The 18,820-nt window shown below is 36.0% G+C and overlaps 1 protein-coding gene across 1 annotated transcript in view; it reads left to right on the top strand.

The window, feature by feature from the left end:
• NBAS (NBAS subunit of NRZ tethering complex) overlaps positions 1 to 18,820 on the top strand; it is a 167,790-nt gene that overhangs the window by 68,639 nt on the left and 80,331 nt on the right. Inside the window, exons 30-32 of the mRNA XM_058178795.1 lie at positions 12,157 to 12,377; positions 15,361 to 15,473; positions 17,481 to 17,594. Coding sequence (XP_058034778.1) covers positions 12,157 to 12,377; positions 15,361 to 15,473; positions 17,481 to 17,594 — 448 coding nt within the window. The remainder of the gene's footprint in view (positions 1 to 12,156; positions 12,378 to 15,360; positions 15,474 to 17,480; positions 17,595 to 18,820) is intronic.

The raw sequence follows: 18,820 nt of genomic DNA, 5'->3' as shown, positions 1-18,820 counted from the left end.
GAACATCTTTTATGATTGGCCTCCTTTTAAGCAGAAGTTTGAGTCAATTTGCTACTGGAATCTGCTAGGAATGAGGAATTCCTAACTGAATATTATTTAGTTATTTTCAGAAAGCTATAATCAAGTAAATAGCTATGGTTATAGTGGTTGTAAAGAGTGGAACCTACATTTTAAGGATATTAAAATAAACATAGATAAACCTATTGGCTCTTTCTCTGTAAACATATGCAAGACATTCGTTCTCTTGAAGCAAACTGAAGAGGAAGAATTTTTTAGTAGATGATGCTAAATAAATAAGGATGCTATCTTTATTTGGGATAATGCGCTTTACTGTTCTTGATAAAAATATGTTTCTCAGACTTCTAAGAAAAGCCAATATTTTAGCTTATCCAAAGCAAGGGGATTCTCCCCCCCAGTTAAGAGGATAAAAACAGCTTTAGCAAAGATTCTCCAAGACTTTATAATGCTTTTTCTGACTGAAAATCTGAAAAAAGAATAGGGAATAGACAGTGGCTTTAGACCTGAAAAGCACATTTCAAATACTGTATTTTTCGGCATATAAGACGCACCGGATTATAAGACGCACCTTAATTTGGGGGGCGGGGGAAACAAGAAAAAAAGAATTCTGCCTCTGCCTACCAGCATCAGGATCATCGGCATCCTCACTTCCAACGCCTTAATATTAATATTATTATTAATAATTATTTTGCAAATTGCTTCGGAGAATTGAGAAAAAAAACACCGGAAAACGCCATGCAGGGAGGCGACATTCTTTTCCCTCCCCCATTGCCCGAAGCAATTCCCGCAGTAACGCAACAGCCAAGCCGGCTCCTGAAGTCCGCCTCCCCTTTGCACCCTCAATTCCCGACCCATGGCAGCGACTCCCCAAGCAGCAAAGAAGGATGCTTTCTCTTCCGCCTCTGCTCCTAAAGCCAAGCGGCACCTGCAAGCCTTTTCGAGAAGCAAGCGAAGTGGAAATGCATCAACAACGCCAAAATGGGGAGAAGAAGAAGAAGAGAGTCCGGATCATGTCCTACAGCCGACCCACTTTCCACACAGAGGTTTATCGTCCGACAACCTCCGAAGGGTGGGGGGCAGTGGGTGGCCGGGGCTACATTCAGCGTATAAGACGCACCCAGATGTTCACCCTCTTTTTGGGGGTAAAAAAGTGTGTCTTATATGCTGAAAAATACGGTACCAACTTTGAAGTTTGTTGCTACTGATAGACCTGGCTATCGGTGTCCTGTAGCAATATTGGAAGCTTATGTCTGCATTCCAATAAAATCTAAATAAATAAATAACACAAAACCTCTTATAACTCTGCATTATTACAAATGCTTCTAGTAGAGACCGCTCATATGCCCAGTTACCTAGAAATGTATCTGAGATATAGAAGTCATCTTTTAGTCTATTTGGACTAAATAAATTTGAGGCGTTGTAATGGGAGTCTCTTAACTATTTTAGACTAGTAACTGCACTTGGACTAGCTAGAGTCTGTTGTCTGTACACTGCCACAAATGGCATAGTGGGAGAGAGCAGTTCTGAATAATGGGGATAATAATAATAATAATTCCTGGGAAAACATTCATTTCCCAGGAAGCTACTGTAGTGAGATTTGTATCTGTCATTTCTTTTAGCTTTCTCAAAATATTTTCATTCTATTTTCAAAGGAGGGGAATGCCTTTACAAAACAATGGTTTACAGTAGTCTTATTTTGTAAAAATACTTACTGGATTATTATACAAGAGGCTGGTACAATTCATTGCAGTATTTCAGTTTCCTAGTTAAATTAAAGCATCTTAAAATAGGGATTACAGGTAGTCCTCGATTTACACCATTGAGCTCAACATTTCTGTCGCTAATCAAGGCACTTGTTAAGTGGATCACGATCCATTTTACAATCTTTTTGCCACAGTTGTTAAGCGAATCTTGTGGCCATTAAATGAATCTGGCTTTCCCCCATTGACTTTGCTTGTCAGAAGTTGGCCGGGAAGGTTTCAAATGGTGATCATGTGACCCTGGAAAGGTGCAATGATCATAAATATATGCCAGTTGCCAAGTACCCAAACTTTGGTCATGTGATCATAGGGATGCTACAACAGTATGTAAAAACTGGTCATGTCATTTTTTTTAATGACCATTAAATCATTAGTGGCAAGTTGAGGACTACCTGTATTGTGACAATGGGGGAAATATTTGTAGGCACTCTAAGGGTACAACATCTGATATCCTGGTGAATTTATAAAGAATATTCACAGCCCTAATGGTCTGACCCGGCAGAAACCTTCCTGTTTTCTTCCCAGAGGTCCTGCCTGCTTCCTTGATTTCTGGGGTTTGGTTCTGCAATTGGGAATTATAAAAGCTAGACTTTCTGTCTTAAGTAGAGTGACGTACTTTTTTCTTTACCATTTTCACTAGGGTGAAAAAAAAACAGTTTTGTCTGTGAGAAAGAGATTATGCTCTATGTTAAAGTGCTTTCTCTTAGAAGCCTTAGAGTATAGATCCCGTTGAAGTGAGACTCAGTAATAAGTGATGCTTATCTAGGTGTGGATTTCAAAACGCTTGTTGACTGCAGTTCCAAGATGCGAAATGTGGTTGAGATCTGTGTTAACACAAGCCTTAACAGCATGATTCAATGGGGTTATGTTGTGCATGTAGATAATGGAATAGAATTCATGCTAGAGAGAAGGATTGATGGAGGAAGCAAAATATCTCTTCCTTAAATATAGATGGGGGTTGTATTATTTCACCAAATCTTCCCATCCCTCAGTATTTTGGTCAACTTCTCCACGCTCTGGTAAAACTTTGAAGCTGTGTATCTTTTTAAAAAAATTTTTTTAAAAAACACCATTGCCTACCTTAGTCTATTTGGGAAAATGTTGTTTGAGGAACACTTTATTAGGAGATAACCAGTTCTGTCTTTAAGAAATGCTTGTCTTTGTAAAGCTCTGCATTTCTATATTAAGGATGCATTCTTATAAACCATTGTGGAATTAGCAAAGAGATGAAAAATTGCAATTTCTTAACTTACAGAAAGTCTGAAAGGAAATTTCTACTAAACAAAAGAAAGATAAATAGCTTTTTGCATCAGTGTTATGTATGTTAAATGGTTTACTGAACAGAAGGTTCATTTTTAATAATGTCACTCAGAGTGTGTATAAAATTTTGATAGATGCTTTCCTGTTTGCATTTAAAGTGATATGCAAAATACAGTTTGTACAGAAAATTGTGTTGTATATTCAAGAGGAAATTAGAATGAACTGAATTATAGCAGAGCGCAGGGTTTTAAATATCTCTAATTTGCCAGCATGCTTTCTTGTTTATTATATTATACAATACTTGCATTATCTTTTGTATAACTTATATTTAAGAAATTAAGAACATTTACATTTTCATATTATAGTCAGTCTTCTTTAGATTATAGCCTTTATTGTGTGAGATTGTTAATCTCTATGGCTCTTAAAAAAGATTAAAATTGTATAAAAATTGTAAGAGTGAAATAGAATCTGTATTTCAATCCAAAATTAGATTTTGTGGGGATGCATACACACATATCTAAATAGATACATAAAGGTAAAGGTTCCCCTCGCACATACGTGCTAGTCGTTGCCGACTCTATACATACATCTAAATGTATCAAGAAAAACAATGCTACATTTGTGTCTCTTATTCCAAGATAAAGCCTAGACTTTTTATAGGGATGCCATGCTGAAATGCTTATAAAGTGCATTTTTATTATTATAGTTCATAAAAAAACTATGTAGCTTTTTTTCTTTCGAAAGTTGCTTCTAGGCTTATCCGAAATGCAAAACAAATTTTCTTGTTCACCAAAATTAAATTTGTACTACATATGGATTCCTTATGAAAACGTTTGGTGAAGAGAGAGGAGAGAGAAGGGAGGTGTTTTGCTGGGCCATTTCATGGGCAAACCTTTTTAATCGTAGTCGATGCCTTTTCAAAATGGTTAGAGATTATCCTAATGAAATCCACAACGGCAGAAGCCGTTATCTCAGTCCTGAGACACCTATTCGTCACCCATGGGTTGCCCGACACCCTGGTATCCGATAACGGCCCGCAATTCACGGCAACACAGTTTGAGGGGTACCTAGCGGAGGAGGGCATCAGACATGTCCTCTCGGCGCCTTTCCACCCGGCGACGAACGGACTTGCAGAACGTTTCGTTCGGAGCGCCAAAGAGGCGCTCTCTAGAATAAGGCCGGGCGACTGGCAATTAAAGATAGACACTTTCCTTGCAGTCCAACACAGAACCCCCTGTGTAGCAACTGGCCGTAGCCCAGCGGAACTATTAATGGGACGGAAACTCAGGTGCCAACTAGACTGACTAAACCCCACATACACCCCAGACGGGTACAAGGGAACACAAGGAAAACGAGGAAATGACAGTGGGGACCAGGTGTGGGCACACAACTATAGCGAAGGCCCAACCTGGTTAAAAGGAACGATTATAGGGTAACTGGTCCGAAATCATATATTGTGGATATGGAGGATGGCGGGTATGGAGACGCCACATAGATCAAATACGCAAAAGACTAGCAAGTAACAGAGACAAAAATCAGCCAGGCCCTGACTATCCAATGTTTGAATTCACAGCTGACTCAAACCCGGGGAAAACGAGGGACTTATCTGAGTTCGACGAAGTCCAGCGACGCCAACCGGGCCCTCAGGAGGACTGCAGGGATAACTCTGCAAATAATCCAGGGCTGGATAGCCCAGAGGAGGAGCTTGGAGGAACTCACAGTCCCTCCGGACAGCTCGACTCACTCCCCAAGAATGAAGTGCGCAGGTCTGAGCGAGTTAGGAAACGCCCAGCCTACCTGCGTGACTACGTAGAGAAATAATATGTTAATGTTATGTAAATATGGTTACAATGCGTTCTGGGAGGGGAGGAGTGTAATGTATCTTTAAGAGTTTTGGAGGGAAATTTTGGAGGGAAACTTGCACGTTCCTGATTGGTTAATGCACCGGAGAAAACTGTATATAAATAGGGGTTTTGCCGGACGTTCTTTGCTGGGTTCACTATAAACTAAAGAGCTGTTGTCACTCATCTGGTCTCCTGTCTCGTCATTGCCCGAATCTAACAATTAGTGTATTAAGAAAATTGGTAATAAACCTCACTCTTAATTTATACTATCAATCTTCTTCTCGTAATACAGATACAAAAGAGACAAGAGATTGTATCATAATGTCATAGTCCCCCTTAATTTTGCAATTTAATTATAATGTGCTTTATAAATATTGATATTTTTATATCTTTTAAAAGGCAGCCTTCTGTTAATGAAAAGCACTGGATGGGATTATTGCAAGATATGCTGGCTATGCAGAAAAATGTTTATACTTGTTTAGGAACAGACACATGCTATGAGGTAATTCTTTCTCCTTTTTTTAGTATTCAGTAAAAGATACTTTACAACTTTATACTTCTTTGTACTTACTCTGTTTATACACTCCTAAATCTGAATAATGGAAGGTGAATCTTAGTCTAGAGTTGTCTCAGTATTTATTTTATCCGTTTAAATCATACCAGTATTAAGCTTAACAATTTTAGCAATAAGGAAAAATTGTAAAGCTAGAATTTATGATATAAGTAACTTGGATTTTAAAAGGAACATCTTTTATGATTGGCCTCCTTTTAAGCAGAAGTTTGAGTCAATTTGCTACTGGAATCTGCTAGGAATGAGGAATTCCTAACTGAATATTATTTAGTTTATTTTCAGAAAACTGTAATCAAGTAAATAGCTATGGTTATAGTGGTTGTAAAGAGTGGAACCTACATTTTAAGGATATTAAAATAAACATAGATAAACCTATTGGCTCTTTCTCTGTAAACATATGCAAGACATTCGTTCTCTTGAAGCAAACTGAAGAGGAAGAATTTTTTAGTAGATGATGCTAAATAAATAAGGATGCTATCCTTATTTGGGATAATACGCTTTACTGTTCTTGATAAAAATATGTTTCTCAGACTTCTAAGAAAAGCCAATATTTTAGCTTATCCAAAGCAAGGGGATTCTCCCCCCAGTTAAGAGGATAAAAACAGCTTTAGCAAAGATTCTCCAAGACTTTATATTGCTTTTTCTGAGTGAAAATCTGAAAAAAGAATAGGGAATAGATAGTGGCTTTAGACCTGAAAAGCACATTTCAAATACTGTATTTTTCGGCATATAAGACGCACCGGAGTATAAGACGCACCTTAATTTTGGGGGCGGGGGAAACAAGAAAAAAAGAATTCTGCCTCTGCCTACCAGCATCAGGATCATCGGCGTCCTCACTTCCAATGCCTTAATATTAATATTATTATTAATAATTATTTTGCAAATTGCTTCGGAGAATTGAGAAAAAAAACACCGGAAAACGCCATGCAGGAAGGCGACATTCTTTTTCCTCCCCCATTGCCCGAAGCAATTCCCGCAGTAACGCAACAGCCAAGCCGGCTCCTGAAGTCCGCCTCCCCTTTGCACCCTCAATTCCCGACCCATGGCAGCGACTCCCCAAGCAGCAAAGAAGGATGCTTTCTCTTCCGCCTCTGCTCCTAAAGCCAAGCGGCACCTGCAAGCCTTTCCGAGAAGCAAGCGAAGTGGAAATGCATCAACAACGCCAAAATGGGGAGAAGAAGAAGAAGAGGGTCCGGATGATGTCCTACAGCCGACCTGCTTTCCACACAGAGGATTATCGTCCGACAACCTCCAAAGGGTGGGTGGCGGTGGGTGGCCGGGGCTACATTTGGCGTATAAGACGCACCCAGATGTTCACCCTCTTTTTGGGGGTAAAAAAGTGCGTCTTATATGCTGAAAAATACGGTACCAACTTTGAAGTTTGTTGCTACTGATAGACCTGGCTATCGGTGTCCTGTAGCAATATTGGAAGCTTATGTCTGCATTCCAATAAAATCTAAATAAATAAATAACACAAAACCTCTTATAACTCTGCATTATTACAAATGCTTCTAGTAGAGACCGCTCATATGCCCAATTACCTAGTAATGTATCTGAGATATAGAAATCACCTTTTAGTCTATTTGGACTAAATAAATTTGAGGAGTTGTAATGGGAGTCTCTTAACTATTTTAGACTAGTAACTGCACTTGGACTAGCTAGAGTCTGTTGTCTGTACACTGCCACAAATGGCATAGTGGGAGAGAGCAGTTCTGAATAATGGGGATAATAATAATAATAATTCCTGGGAAAACATTCATTTCCCAGGAAGCTACTGTAGTGAGATTTGTATCTGTCATTTCTTTTAGCTTTCTCAAAATATTTTCATTCTATTTTCAAAGGAGGGGAATGCCTTTACAAAACAATGGTTTACAGTATTCTTATTTTGTAAAAATTCTTACTGGATTATTATACAAGAGGCTGGTACAATTCATTGCAATATTTCAGTTTCCTAGTTAAATTAAAGCATCTTAAAATAGGGATTACAGGTAGTCCTCGATTTACACCATTGAGCTCAACATTTCTGTCGCTAACCAAGGCACTTGTTAAGTGGATCACGATCCATTTTACAATCTTTTTGCCACAGTTGTTAAGCGAATCTTGTGGCCATTAAATGAATCTGGCTTTCCCCCATTGACTTTGCTTGTCAGAAGTTGGCCGGGAAGGTTTCAAATGGTGATCATGTGACCCTGGAAAGGTGCAATGATCATAAATATATGCCAGTTGCCAAGTACCCAAACTTTGGTCATGTGATCATAGGGATGCTACAACAGTATGTAAAAACTGGTCATGTCATTTTTTTTAATGACCATTAAATCATTAGTGGCAAGTTGAGGACTACCTGTATTGTGACAATGGGGGAAATATTTGTAGGCACTCTAAGGGTACAACATCTGATATCCTGGTGAATTTATATTCACAGCCCTAATGGTCTGACCCGGCAGAAACCTTCCTGTTTTCTTCCCAGAGGTCCAGCCTGCTTCCTTGATTTCTGGGGTTTGGTTCTGCAATTGGGAATTATAAAAGCTAGACTTTCTGTCTTAAGTAGAGTGACGTACTTTTTCTTTACCATTTTCACAAGGGTGAAAAAAAATCAGTTTTGTCTGTGAGAAAGAGATTATGCTCTATGTTAAAGTGCTTTCTCTTAGAAGCCTTAGAGTATAGATCCCGTTCAAGTGAGACTCAGTAATAAGTGATGCTTATCTAGGTGTGGATTTCAAAACGCTTGTTGACTGCAGTTCCAAGATGTGAAATGTGGTTGAGATCTGTGTTAACACAAGCCTTAACAGCATGATTCAGTGGGGTTATGTTGTGCATGTAGATAATGGAATATTCATGCTAGAGAGAAGGATTGATGGAGGAAGCAAAATATCTCTTCCTTAAATATAGATGGGGGTTGTATTATTTCACCAAGTCTTCCCATCCCTCAGTATTTTGGTCAACTTCTCCACGCTCTGGTAAAACTTTGAAGCTGTGTATCTTTTTAAAAAAATTTTTTTTAAAAAACACCATTGCCTACCTTAGTCTATTTGGGAAAATGTTGTTTGAGGAACACTTTATTAGGAGATAACCAGTTCTGTCTTTAAGAAATGCTTGTCTTTGTAAAGCTCTGCATTTCTATATTAAGGATGCATTCTTATAAACCATTGTGGAATTAGCAAAGAGATGAAAAATTGCAATTTCTTAACTTACAGAAAGTCTGAAAGGAAATTTCTACTAAACAAAAGAAAGATAAATAGCTTTTTGCATCAGTGTTATGTATGTTAAATGGTTTACTGAACAGAAGGTTCATTTTTAATAATGTCACTCAGTGTGTATATAAAATTTTGATAGATGCTTTCCTGTTTGCATTTAAAGTGAAATGCAAAATACAGTTTGTACAGAAAATTGTGTTGTATATTCAAGAGGAAATTAGAATGAACTGAATTATAGCAGAGCGCAGGGTTTTAAATATCTCTAGTTTGCCAGCATGCTTTCTTGTTTATTATATTATACAGTACTTGCATTATCTTTTGTATAACTTATATTTAAGAAATTAAGAACATTTACATTTTCATATTATAGTCAGTCTTCTTTAGATTATAGCCTTTATTGTGTGAGATTGTTAATCTCTATGGCTCTTAAAAAAGATTAAAATTGTATAAAAATTGTAAGAGTGAAATAGAATCTGTATTTCAATCCAAAATTAGATTTTGTGGGGATGCATACACACATATCTAAATAGATACATAAAGGTAAAGGTTCCCCTCGCACATACGTGCTAGTCGTTGCCGACTCTATACATACATCTAAATGTATCAAGAAAAACAATGCTACATTTGTGTCTCTTATTCCAAGATAAAGCCTAGACTTTTTATAGGGATGCCATGCTGAAATGCTTATAAAGTGCATTTTTATTATTATAGTTCATAAAAAAACTATGTAGCTTTTTTTCTTTCGAAAGTTGCTTCTAGGCTTATCCGAAATGCAAAAACAAATTTTCTTGTTCACCAAAATTAAATTTGTACTACATATGGATTCCTTATGAAAACGTTTGGTGAAGAGAGAGGGAGAGAGAAGGGAGGTGAGAGGAGACTATAATCTCCAAATATACTTGACAGTTTCTATAATGGTAGATGGAACTTTGAGAAATAGGAGGAAGAGTCACCACCAAGTTAACAGTCAGACAAAAGAAATCTGACTCCAGAAATGTAGAAATGAAATTTGAGAAAGTATCTTACACTTGACTTACCCTAGTTTTCATGAAGATAAAGAGACAGAGGGTTATCAGTAAGTTTTCCGCAGGTTCCCATTATTTAGAGGAACTAGACAAGGATATCCACTTTCACCCTTGCTTTTTAATATTTGTGTGGAACCCTCAACTTGTGCTATTAGGCGGTGTAGAGAGATTTATAGAATAGTACATAATTCAGTTGAATATAGATTGGTTTTATTTGCAGATGACATTCTTCTTTTTAGAAATAAAAAGTGGATGCAAATGATAGATGTCGTTGGTTAAAAAAAATAAGATATTTTATTAACTGGTCAAAAGTCTGTGGAGATCCTTAGTCTGAAGGAGGATGTGGTTTTCTGAATCATCAAACTTACATTTTGTCAGGGATTAAATACTGGTAGCCAAAAAATTGGTGTTATTTTTCCAATTTGGGCAAATTTGGAATATACCTCTATAGCACCTTTGTAGGGTGAATAATATTAGGATATAAATACAGCCAACTCTAGTATCTCTGAAAAAACTTACATTAATTAGAAAGCAATGGAAAGTATAATAAAAATGATCCTTTTTCTCGTGCTAAATTGACTTTTTTGGAAAATCCAACATATGAAAAATTGGTTGAGAACAGGGATATTGATTTTAGACCAATTGATAAGATTATGATGATGAATTTTTAACATCTGCTAAAAACATTATTTGGACCTTTTTAGCTTCAAGACACCTGAGATATTAGAACAGCTGGTTAAATCCTTTAATTAAAAAAACTACTATTAGTTTCTATAGAATTTGTTATTAAATATAGATCTAGTTTGGTCTAGTGGTTAAGCATCAGACTAGAAACTGGAAAACGGAATTGTAGTCCCTCCTTAGGCATGAAAAAGCTGATTGGGTAACCTTGGGCCAATCGCTCTCTCTCAGCCCAACTCACCTTACAGAGTTGTTGTTTTGGGGGAAATAGGAGGAAGGAGTATTGTTTGTGTTTACCACCTTGAGTTATTTATAAAAATAACAAAGGTGGATGTAAATAAATACATTTTAAAAATTAATACAAATCAATTAATCACTTTGATATGCAGATACTTAGAGATGTATTGCTTAGACAATGGCAGAATGTCTTAACTTCTATACCTAGAGTGCCAATGGACTTTTAACTCTTAAAACTCAAAAAACAAATGTCTAGAATTTTCTTGACTTCATTACATCTGTATTATATGAAAAGGATTCTTCAGGACAGCATTTTCTTGGGATACAATAAGGATAATGCTTCTTTAAAACATGATTTTAGAATGTCCCATATTTACTGTGCTTGGAGACAAAGTAGTGGGCTACCTAAATGTGGCTGTGCAATGAAAATGAAAATTTTCAGATGATAATATTCTGTTGAGTTACATACCTAATATGTGAAACTTAACAACTAGACATCATAAATGGATTTGTGTCCCTACTATAGATAAAAGGCAACATTGCAACATTGGAAATATAAATGTACAGTATGATCCCATTTACTCACTTACTCAATTTATTCAGTGGGTTGAAGACATGATTGTATTTGCTGTTTATGAGCAGATTGCCTTTAGATTTTGTATGGAGAAGTAAAATAAAATGGGGGACACCTTTATACAAAATATGTTAAAAATGGGATTGTTATATTAGTGTAATATATTAATATTTGCACCGGATAATTATATAATTATATATAGAATTGAAATGTATTCTTTTGTAACAACATATAGATTGATTGATAGATGATAGATAGATAGATAGATAGATAGATAGATAGATAGATAGATAGATAGATAGATAGATAGATAGATAGATGGATTTAATTTTATATTTTCTTTCAGTTACATATTTTTACTTATATTTTAACAACACTTGTTATGGGTTTTTTTTTTTTAGATAATATATATCTCTTTGTGTTTTGTTCCTTTTGATTTTCTTCTTTTTTATTTTAAAAGCAATAAAATATATATGAAAAGAAAGATAAAGGGGAGGAGGGGCACATTCTTACTTGCAAAATTATGTTACTATAACCCTATAAGAAAGGTAATATTATTTTGTGTGTCCTTGGATTCCAAGTTTGGTCTGCCTTGGGATTCTGACAATAATCTTGCTAGCTCTTCCCCAGGCACTGGGGGTGGGGAGGGGGAGTGAAATGGGAATTCTATGATGGGAATTAAATTCAGTATATGTATATTTGGGGTAGGAGTGTTATGGCGCCTTGTTTTAATCTTCTTATATTTTGTTATTTTTCTCTGTTGCTGCTCTGAGCTTGCCATTATTCATATAAAATGGGCAGTCATATAAATCTTTTAAATGCACAATATACAAATTAGATTGAGGTTTGTTTTTAAAAGATTTCTTAAAACATAATTATATTGATGTACATGTATCTGAAAGCTGTCCTATGCTGTCTATTTCAATCTCTACATTTAAGAGTTTAGCAAGCATAAAAACACTCTATGATATTGACTGTGTTTTATTTTGTAGATTTTTACTGAAAGTCTTCTATGTTCAAGCCTGCTGGAGAATATCCGTTTAGCTGGGCAAATGATGCACTGCAGTGTTTGGTCAATAGATCCCCCCGTTTCTAAAGGAAAAATGCAATACAGAATCAGCTATGAGAAAAGCATTGAATTAGTTTTGGCTGCTAGCAGAGAGTATTTCAATTCTTCAACCAGTCTGACTGATACTTGCATGGATTTGGCCAGGTGATCATATATTTATTCTAATTCTCCCATCTCTGCATTTAAAGTTTTGGTATTTCTTTGTAAAAATCTTTTATACTCTTTTTAGTTCTGTGCACTTCATGTTTTCTTTGCATTTCTAAGACTAGTTGTCTTTATAGTATTGTTATTAGTAGGTGCCGGGAACAAAACTAAATCGGAGAGTGATGACATAAAAATGCCATAATTTTTAACCATTTTTTTAAAATGCTAACTCAGCAGCTTTTAGGTGATCTCCTCTTTAGAAGATAGGAGAGGCTATCTAGAAAACAATGTAGTCCTTGTCTAACAGTGTGGTCTTTTTTCAGCTGGGCTTGTTCTAAGGATTGAGGTTGATCTTCCTTGTTTCTAACACTTCTCCCAATTCGGAATGGAAATTTGTTACAAAGTCTTTGTAACTTTTGTTACAAAGGACACATTTCCTAAGGTAAAGGTAAAGTTTCCCCTCACACATACGTGCTAGTCCTTGCCGATTCTAGGGGGCGGTGTTCATCTCGTTTCAAAGCCGAAGAGCCAGCGCTGTCCGAAGATGTCTCCATGGTCATGTGGCCAGCATGACTCAACGCGAAAGGCGCACAGAACGCTGTTACCTTCCCACCAAAGGTGGTCCCTATTTTTTCTACTTGCATTTTTTAACGTGCTTTCAAAACTGCTAGGTTGGCAGAAGCTGGGACAAATAATGGGAGCTCACCCCATTACATGGCAGCACTAGGGATTCGAACCGCTGAGCTGGCGACTTTTCGATCGACAAGCTCAACGTCCTAGCCCCTGAGCCACCGCGTCCCTAGAGTCACACTTCCTAGTATTCCTAGGAATATTCCTAGTATTCCTAGTATTGAGCTAAAGAGACTAGAACAGAGCTGTCAAACTCCTGGATGCAGGCCGGGTGCATCAGGTGCTGGCCATGCCCATGCCTGGTTTAGCGAAGGGGGGGAAAGCCCCGATACGTCATCTGGCGCAGCCAAGGTGACATGAGTTTGACACCTCTGAACTAGAATATATTGACTGAGCTAAATGGTGAAAGGTTTATATGATTAGAAGAGATCCCAGAACACTGGAAGAATCTAGTGATAGACAGAAATCTAGTGATTTTATTATTTGGGGGCGGTGGTGCCAGATTAATTGAGTAACACACAATAGTTTTCTATTTGATAATATTTCATAATAATAGACCATCATGAAAAAAAAGCTATAATATCTCAATATAAGAATGTGCCTTTCTGGATGCTTAAAAGAGGGAACCTAAAACAGTATTCTTAGTTTTTATAATCACTTCTTAGGTGGTTTTAAAAAATATTTTCCATGTTACCAGTACTAGAATTTGAATCCTTTCTTTTCTGTATTTGGTTAACTACAAGCACTGAGACTACTATGAAGCATGCATGCATTAGGACCTACCCCATTTTAATTTTTAGTGCATTTTGAAATGCTTCAAAGAAACCTAGAAATATTTATTTATGTTCATTTCTATTGTTAATACTTGTTCCCCTCTCTTTGTTTCTGCAGTTTTTCTTTGTACTAAATATTTTATATCTTTGTCCTTTTATATTTGTTTAGGATGGTATGATTTTTAAGTGTTATAAAAAATAACTTTCCTCTTTGTGTTAGAATACAATGCAAATTCTTTTTCAGCCTTTTGTTGCACAATATTGGTTAACTCTACAAAGAATAGGAAGACTGTAAAATGCTTCCATTTGCTGGGTAGAAAATTAATTTTGCCTCAATTACTTTTAACATTTTAACAGCCATGTTAAATATCTGCTTTATTTTCCAGGGTTGAAATTCCTAATCTAGTGCTATTATTTAAATGCATTTTTCTCTGAAATAATAACTTGTATTAAATAAGTTTAAAACACAATAAAATATGTTTATATCCTTTAAAATGTAAACAGTGAAAAAGAGTACATAATTACAGGTGCAATAAAAAAAATTAGCTTTTCTGCCACTCAAGCACATTTTTCATAACATACAAAATAAAATTTATATTCATTAATTTTAATATCGGGAACCTACTTGCTTTTTTGATATAATTATTACAATTTTTCAATTTCAACTGGATTTAAGAGAATGCTTCCCTTTTCAATATATACTCTCAAAAATGCTAAACTATGCCTATTGGTAAATGAATCATATTTCCAAAAAAACCTGTGTTCCCATAAGAAAAGGATTGTGCAAATAATTTGAAGTATGGTAGAGTTTTTTAGTGTACAGAAAACGATGCAGCGAAGTAAAAAGCTTGCATGTTCATACAGGTAGAGATTGTGAGAGCAGAAAAATGATACTGAGCTGAATTTTGCACATTGCTACATGTTGCAAAGTACCTCTTTTTAAGGTTTTGTTGAGTAACGGGCATTATTAGTCAGCTATACTGTATACAAAGATAAAGGTTTCCCCCTTCCTGTCGTATCCGACTCTTAAGGGGTGGTGCTCATCTCCGTTTCTTAGCCGAAGGAGCCAACGTTATCCAAAGATGCTTCCATGATCATGTGACCAGCATGACTAGATGCCAAGTCACGTGGAATGCTATTTCATGCCCACTGAAGTGATGCCTATTTATCTACTTGCATCTGCATGCTTGCAGAGCCCAGCATCTTAACTGCTAGGCCATTGCATTCCCACATGCTATATTGCATAGGATAACATAGGATAACTATGTTATCAAGAGATAACATTTTAGGAAGTTCCTGCAAGAGGTTCATCTTGCCCATCAGACTATATTGTCTCCTGCATCCCTTCTCCTTTATTAACTTCAGGATTTAGATATAGAATTGGACAGTTGGGACGTGAAATGATGCTTTCCTACACAAAAAATAAAATATATAGTTTAATATACTGTAAACTAAGTGTTTCTTTTCAATATTCTAGTCATTTATGTCTCTTATTTAATTTTTTTAAAAAAATGAGTTAACTTTCTGTTAAATTAATTTTATTTGGAGAGAAATTCTTAAATTTCTCTCTTTTTTTTAAGGTCCTGCTTACAGCTCATTACAGACTGTCCACCTGTTATTCAAGAAGAACTAGATCTTATTCGTTCTCTTAGTTACTTTGAAGAATTTGGTGTAAAAATTTTACCATTACAAGGTACAGTTTTGCTCTATCATTTCTATCTCGTATGTGGTTCTTAGCAATTTTTGAGTATTAGCCTTAAGGATTCATACTTGTGCAAGTAGTAGGTACAATCATTGCATTTCAGTACTCTTGTATAAATAAATCTGATTGGCTTAGTTATTTGCAAAAAGGATATATTTTTGCAGTCTCATTAAATATAACTGTCGTATATGCCTTATTTACATCCAATTTATTTTGGTTGGATTTTACCAACATTTTCCTTTTTAGGATATATTCCTTTTAGGATATATTGCTCAATGTCCCTCTAACCTTTACATTAAAACATTTAGGTTATATTATTAAAACCTAATAAAACAAAACAAAGCTAAAGAATATGCACTGTTCTCCATGCCTTATTCTCAGTCTGACCATAGCTTGCTGTATAGTGCAATTTGTTATTTAATCCTAATATTATAGTTGCATCTGCTTTTCCCAGACACTTTAGAATCTAAAAACCCACATTTTTTAAAATCCAAAGTGTTTCTCATATTAATTAGCATAGCTCACAAGAAACTTACTACCGTAATATGACTAAATCTAGTTTATACAAAAATAAATTACTACTATATCTCCTTCAAAATATCCATACATTACTTATAAATTCTTATCCTTACCATAGCCATACCACTTATATCATAACTTTGATTCCTTAAACCTGTCAATCCTCTGTCTTGGAGGATCTCAACAGCTTCATGTAACCATTGGTGTCATCTTCATCATCTCAGCTGATATCATTCTTGCTTCATATACTTGTTTTATGATTCTTTCATTCTTTCTGTATGACCAAAGCAGCTCTACCTCTTTCATGCTGTTTATTTACTTTTGTATTTAATCCGCATTTATCATTTCTAAATTATTCTTGCCCCTATTGCTTCTTGTTTATATTTTTAAATAATGAATTCATGCTGCATTCAACTTACTTCCAGTTTTCTCTTGACATACATAGCCCTGCATTTTACCTGCCTTGATATTATCAGATATTGTCATATATCATCAGTCATACTTAATGATACATTTTTGTTATTGTTGTTTTGTATTTATTTGCAAAAAAACAACAACCCCAAAACTTTTCAGGAATTTTTGATGCTTCTGTTATTTGAAATGACTAATGTTATTATTGCTTTAAAAATCTGTTTAGTTTAATAAGTACAGAAGGTTATTAATTACAGAGTCAGCTGTAGTGTTTGCAAAAACATTTTAAAAACTCTAGATTGCATATCATTATGTTTTTATTTTTACACTTTAAAAACAGGGCACCATACAAAAGAAAGATGCTGCCTGCAGGCTGATAAAGTAAACATAGAATATGAAAATCCAAAATTATTTATTGTGGAAAGCCAGAGTTAACTCCGGATTAACAGAGTGGAAACTAAGATGTCCCTCCTGGATTGGGCTGTAATATCTCATATTTCATGTTTTCATATTTTCAACGTTTGGAAAAGAAATAAAGGTTCCAAACTGTTAACGTGATGATTTTATCCTCCAAAGATGGAAAAGGCCTATTTATAAGTTATTTCCTAGAGTAAATTTTTTTTTGCCACATGAATGAAGATGTTCAATTGTGCTTTAAATTTGGGTTCCTCACAGCATTTGAAAAGGGTACTTTGCAATGCACATCAGTGTGAAAGAGGCAGTTTTTGAAGTAGCCAAAAAGCTGTGTCCTCCGGAAGGCTCAGCTGCTCCTCACATTTCTCCACATGCATATATGTATATAACTGATCCGCTTCTGGTTCAGAGTCCCAGCTAACGTGTTGTCTGTGCCTTCAAAGCAGTCACACTGAATCTCCCTGAGGATGTTGAAGCTTTAGCACTTCACAGAGAGATGCTTCATTTGCACCAGCAAGGTTTATGAAACGCCAGTTGGAATGCTTTGCATAGGCCTACTTTAAATATACATTTACATTTATAGCGCTCATGAACACTTTACAAGTATCTGCCTCAAATACAATTTTGTTGCATTTCTTGATATTTTCTCTCCAGTGCGCTTGTGTTCTGATCGACTCAGCCTTATCAAGGAATGCCTGTCTCGGCTGCCCACAAACTATAAGCAATCTGCCAAGCTTTTGGGACTTGCAAATTTGCTGAAGGTTGAAGGTAAAATCAAATATGGTTTCCTAATTTGTGTTGGTTTTTTGTCACAGGCTCTTTTATCTATATCCAATGTCAGTGGGCACCCAAAGCTCCAGAGGACAAACACAAGCCCCCTGAGCCTTCAGGCAATCCACACATGAGTACACACAGGTACTCTCAGTTCCTTCTCACTCACTTCCCCAGGTCTACTATTACTCCTACTACTATTATTAGGCTATTACAATTTGTGAGCCCTACTGCTAAAGAACCTTATGTCTGTCTGTTAGCCCTAGGCTGCTTCCAGTGGCTCTATTCACATTAAGTAACAGAAATCATTTCCTCTGTCACTCCCAGAACAACTCTGATGCACCAGTTATTTCACCACAAACAACAACACTCATCATCCCCAGCTGCTTTTCTGCTCAGCTCCTCGCTTGCCAGCTGGACTGGCTAGGGAGAGGTCTTAAAGGGGGAGAGCACAATAAGCCCAGGTGCTAGCTAACTTTCAGGCAGCCTGTGCTCTCACATATAGTTTAAGGGCTTGTTCAAAGATTCTAAATTGTCTTCAAAAATGCTTAAATTATATTCAAAGATTATATCATTGTAAACCATTGTAACGTTTTTTACCTAAAATATCAATTAATTGATTTCAGTTGAGATTTAATTAGACAGCCCTCCATCACCAACAGAATGTAAAGCAGCTAAAATACATTTGCTACCTACAGTCAGTCTATAAATCTATCTGTTACTTAAGAAATTACAATTATTTATTTTGTGCAAAGACAATCTAATTTGCCGTATTTAAAATGTAAGTTCATTTTAATACTCTTGTGGTGTTATCAATAAGCTGTTTATGCAAGGGTTTGTTTAATCAGTTTCAGAAAACTCTTTGATATATATTGCTCTTCTTTTTTCCCCCCTCTCATTTCCAAGTTGAAGGGAAGAATGATATATCTGTATTATTCTCAAATTGCTCTGTTACCGCTCTCACAGTGGTTGCTAATTAACATACAGGAAACACAAGTTCCTGCCCTGCAAAGTATACACTCTTCTGCCATTATGAAGAAGAAATACTTAATCTCTACAGTTGTAAATTTTAATGTGCAAAGCCAAGGAGGCTTTTAAAATTGGAAAATGATAGAATGTAGTATATGTTTGGTCTGTAGTTGTGAGAGGGAAAGTATGAGTGTATTAAACTTAAGTTTTGAATTAGCCTTATTGATCAAAGAAAAGTTCCAGTGTCTCAGAAT

Source organism: Ahaetulla prasina, chromosome 1 (assembly GCF_028640845.1).
Source record: "Ahaetulla prasina isolate Xishuangbanna chromosome 1, ASM2864084v1, whole genome shotgun sequence".
Lineage (NCBI taxonomy): Eukaryota > Metazoa > Chordata > Lepidosauria > Squamata > Colubridae > Ahaetulla > Ahaetulla prasina.
The sequence above is the reverse complement of the archived record's forward strand: the minus strand, read 5'-3'. Positions and strand labels throughout refer to the sequence as shown.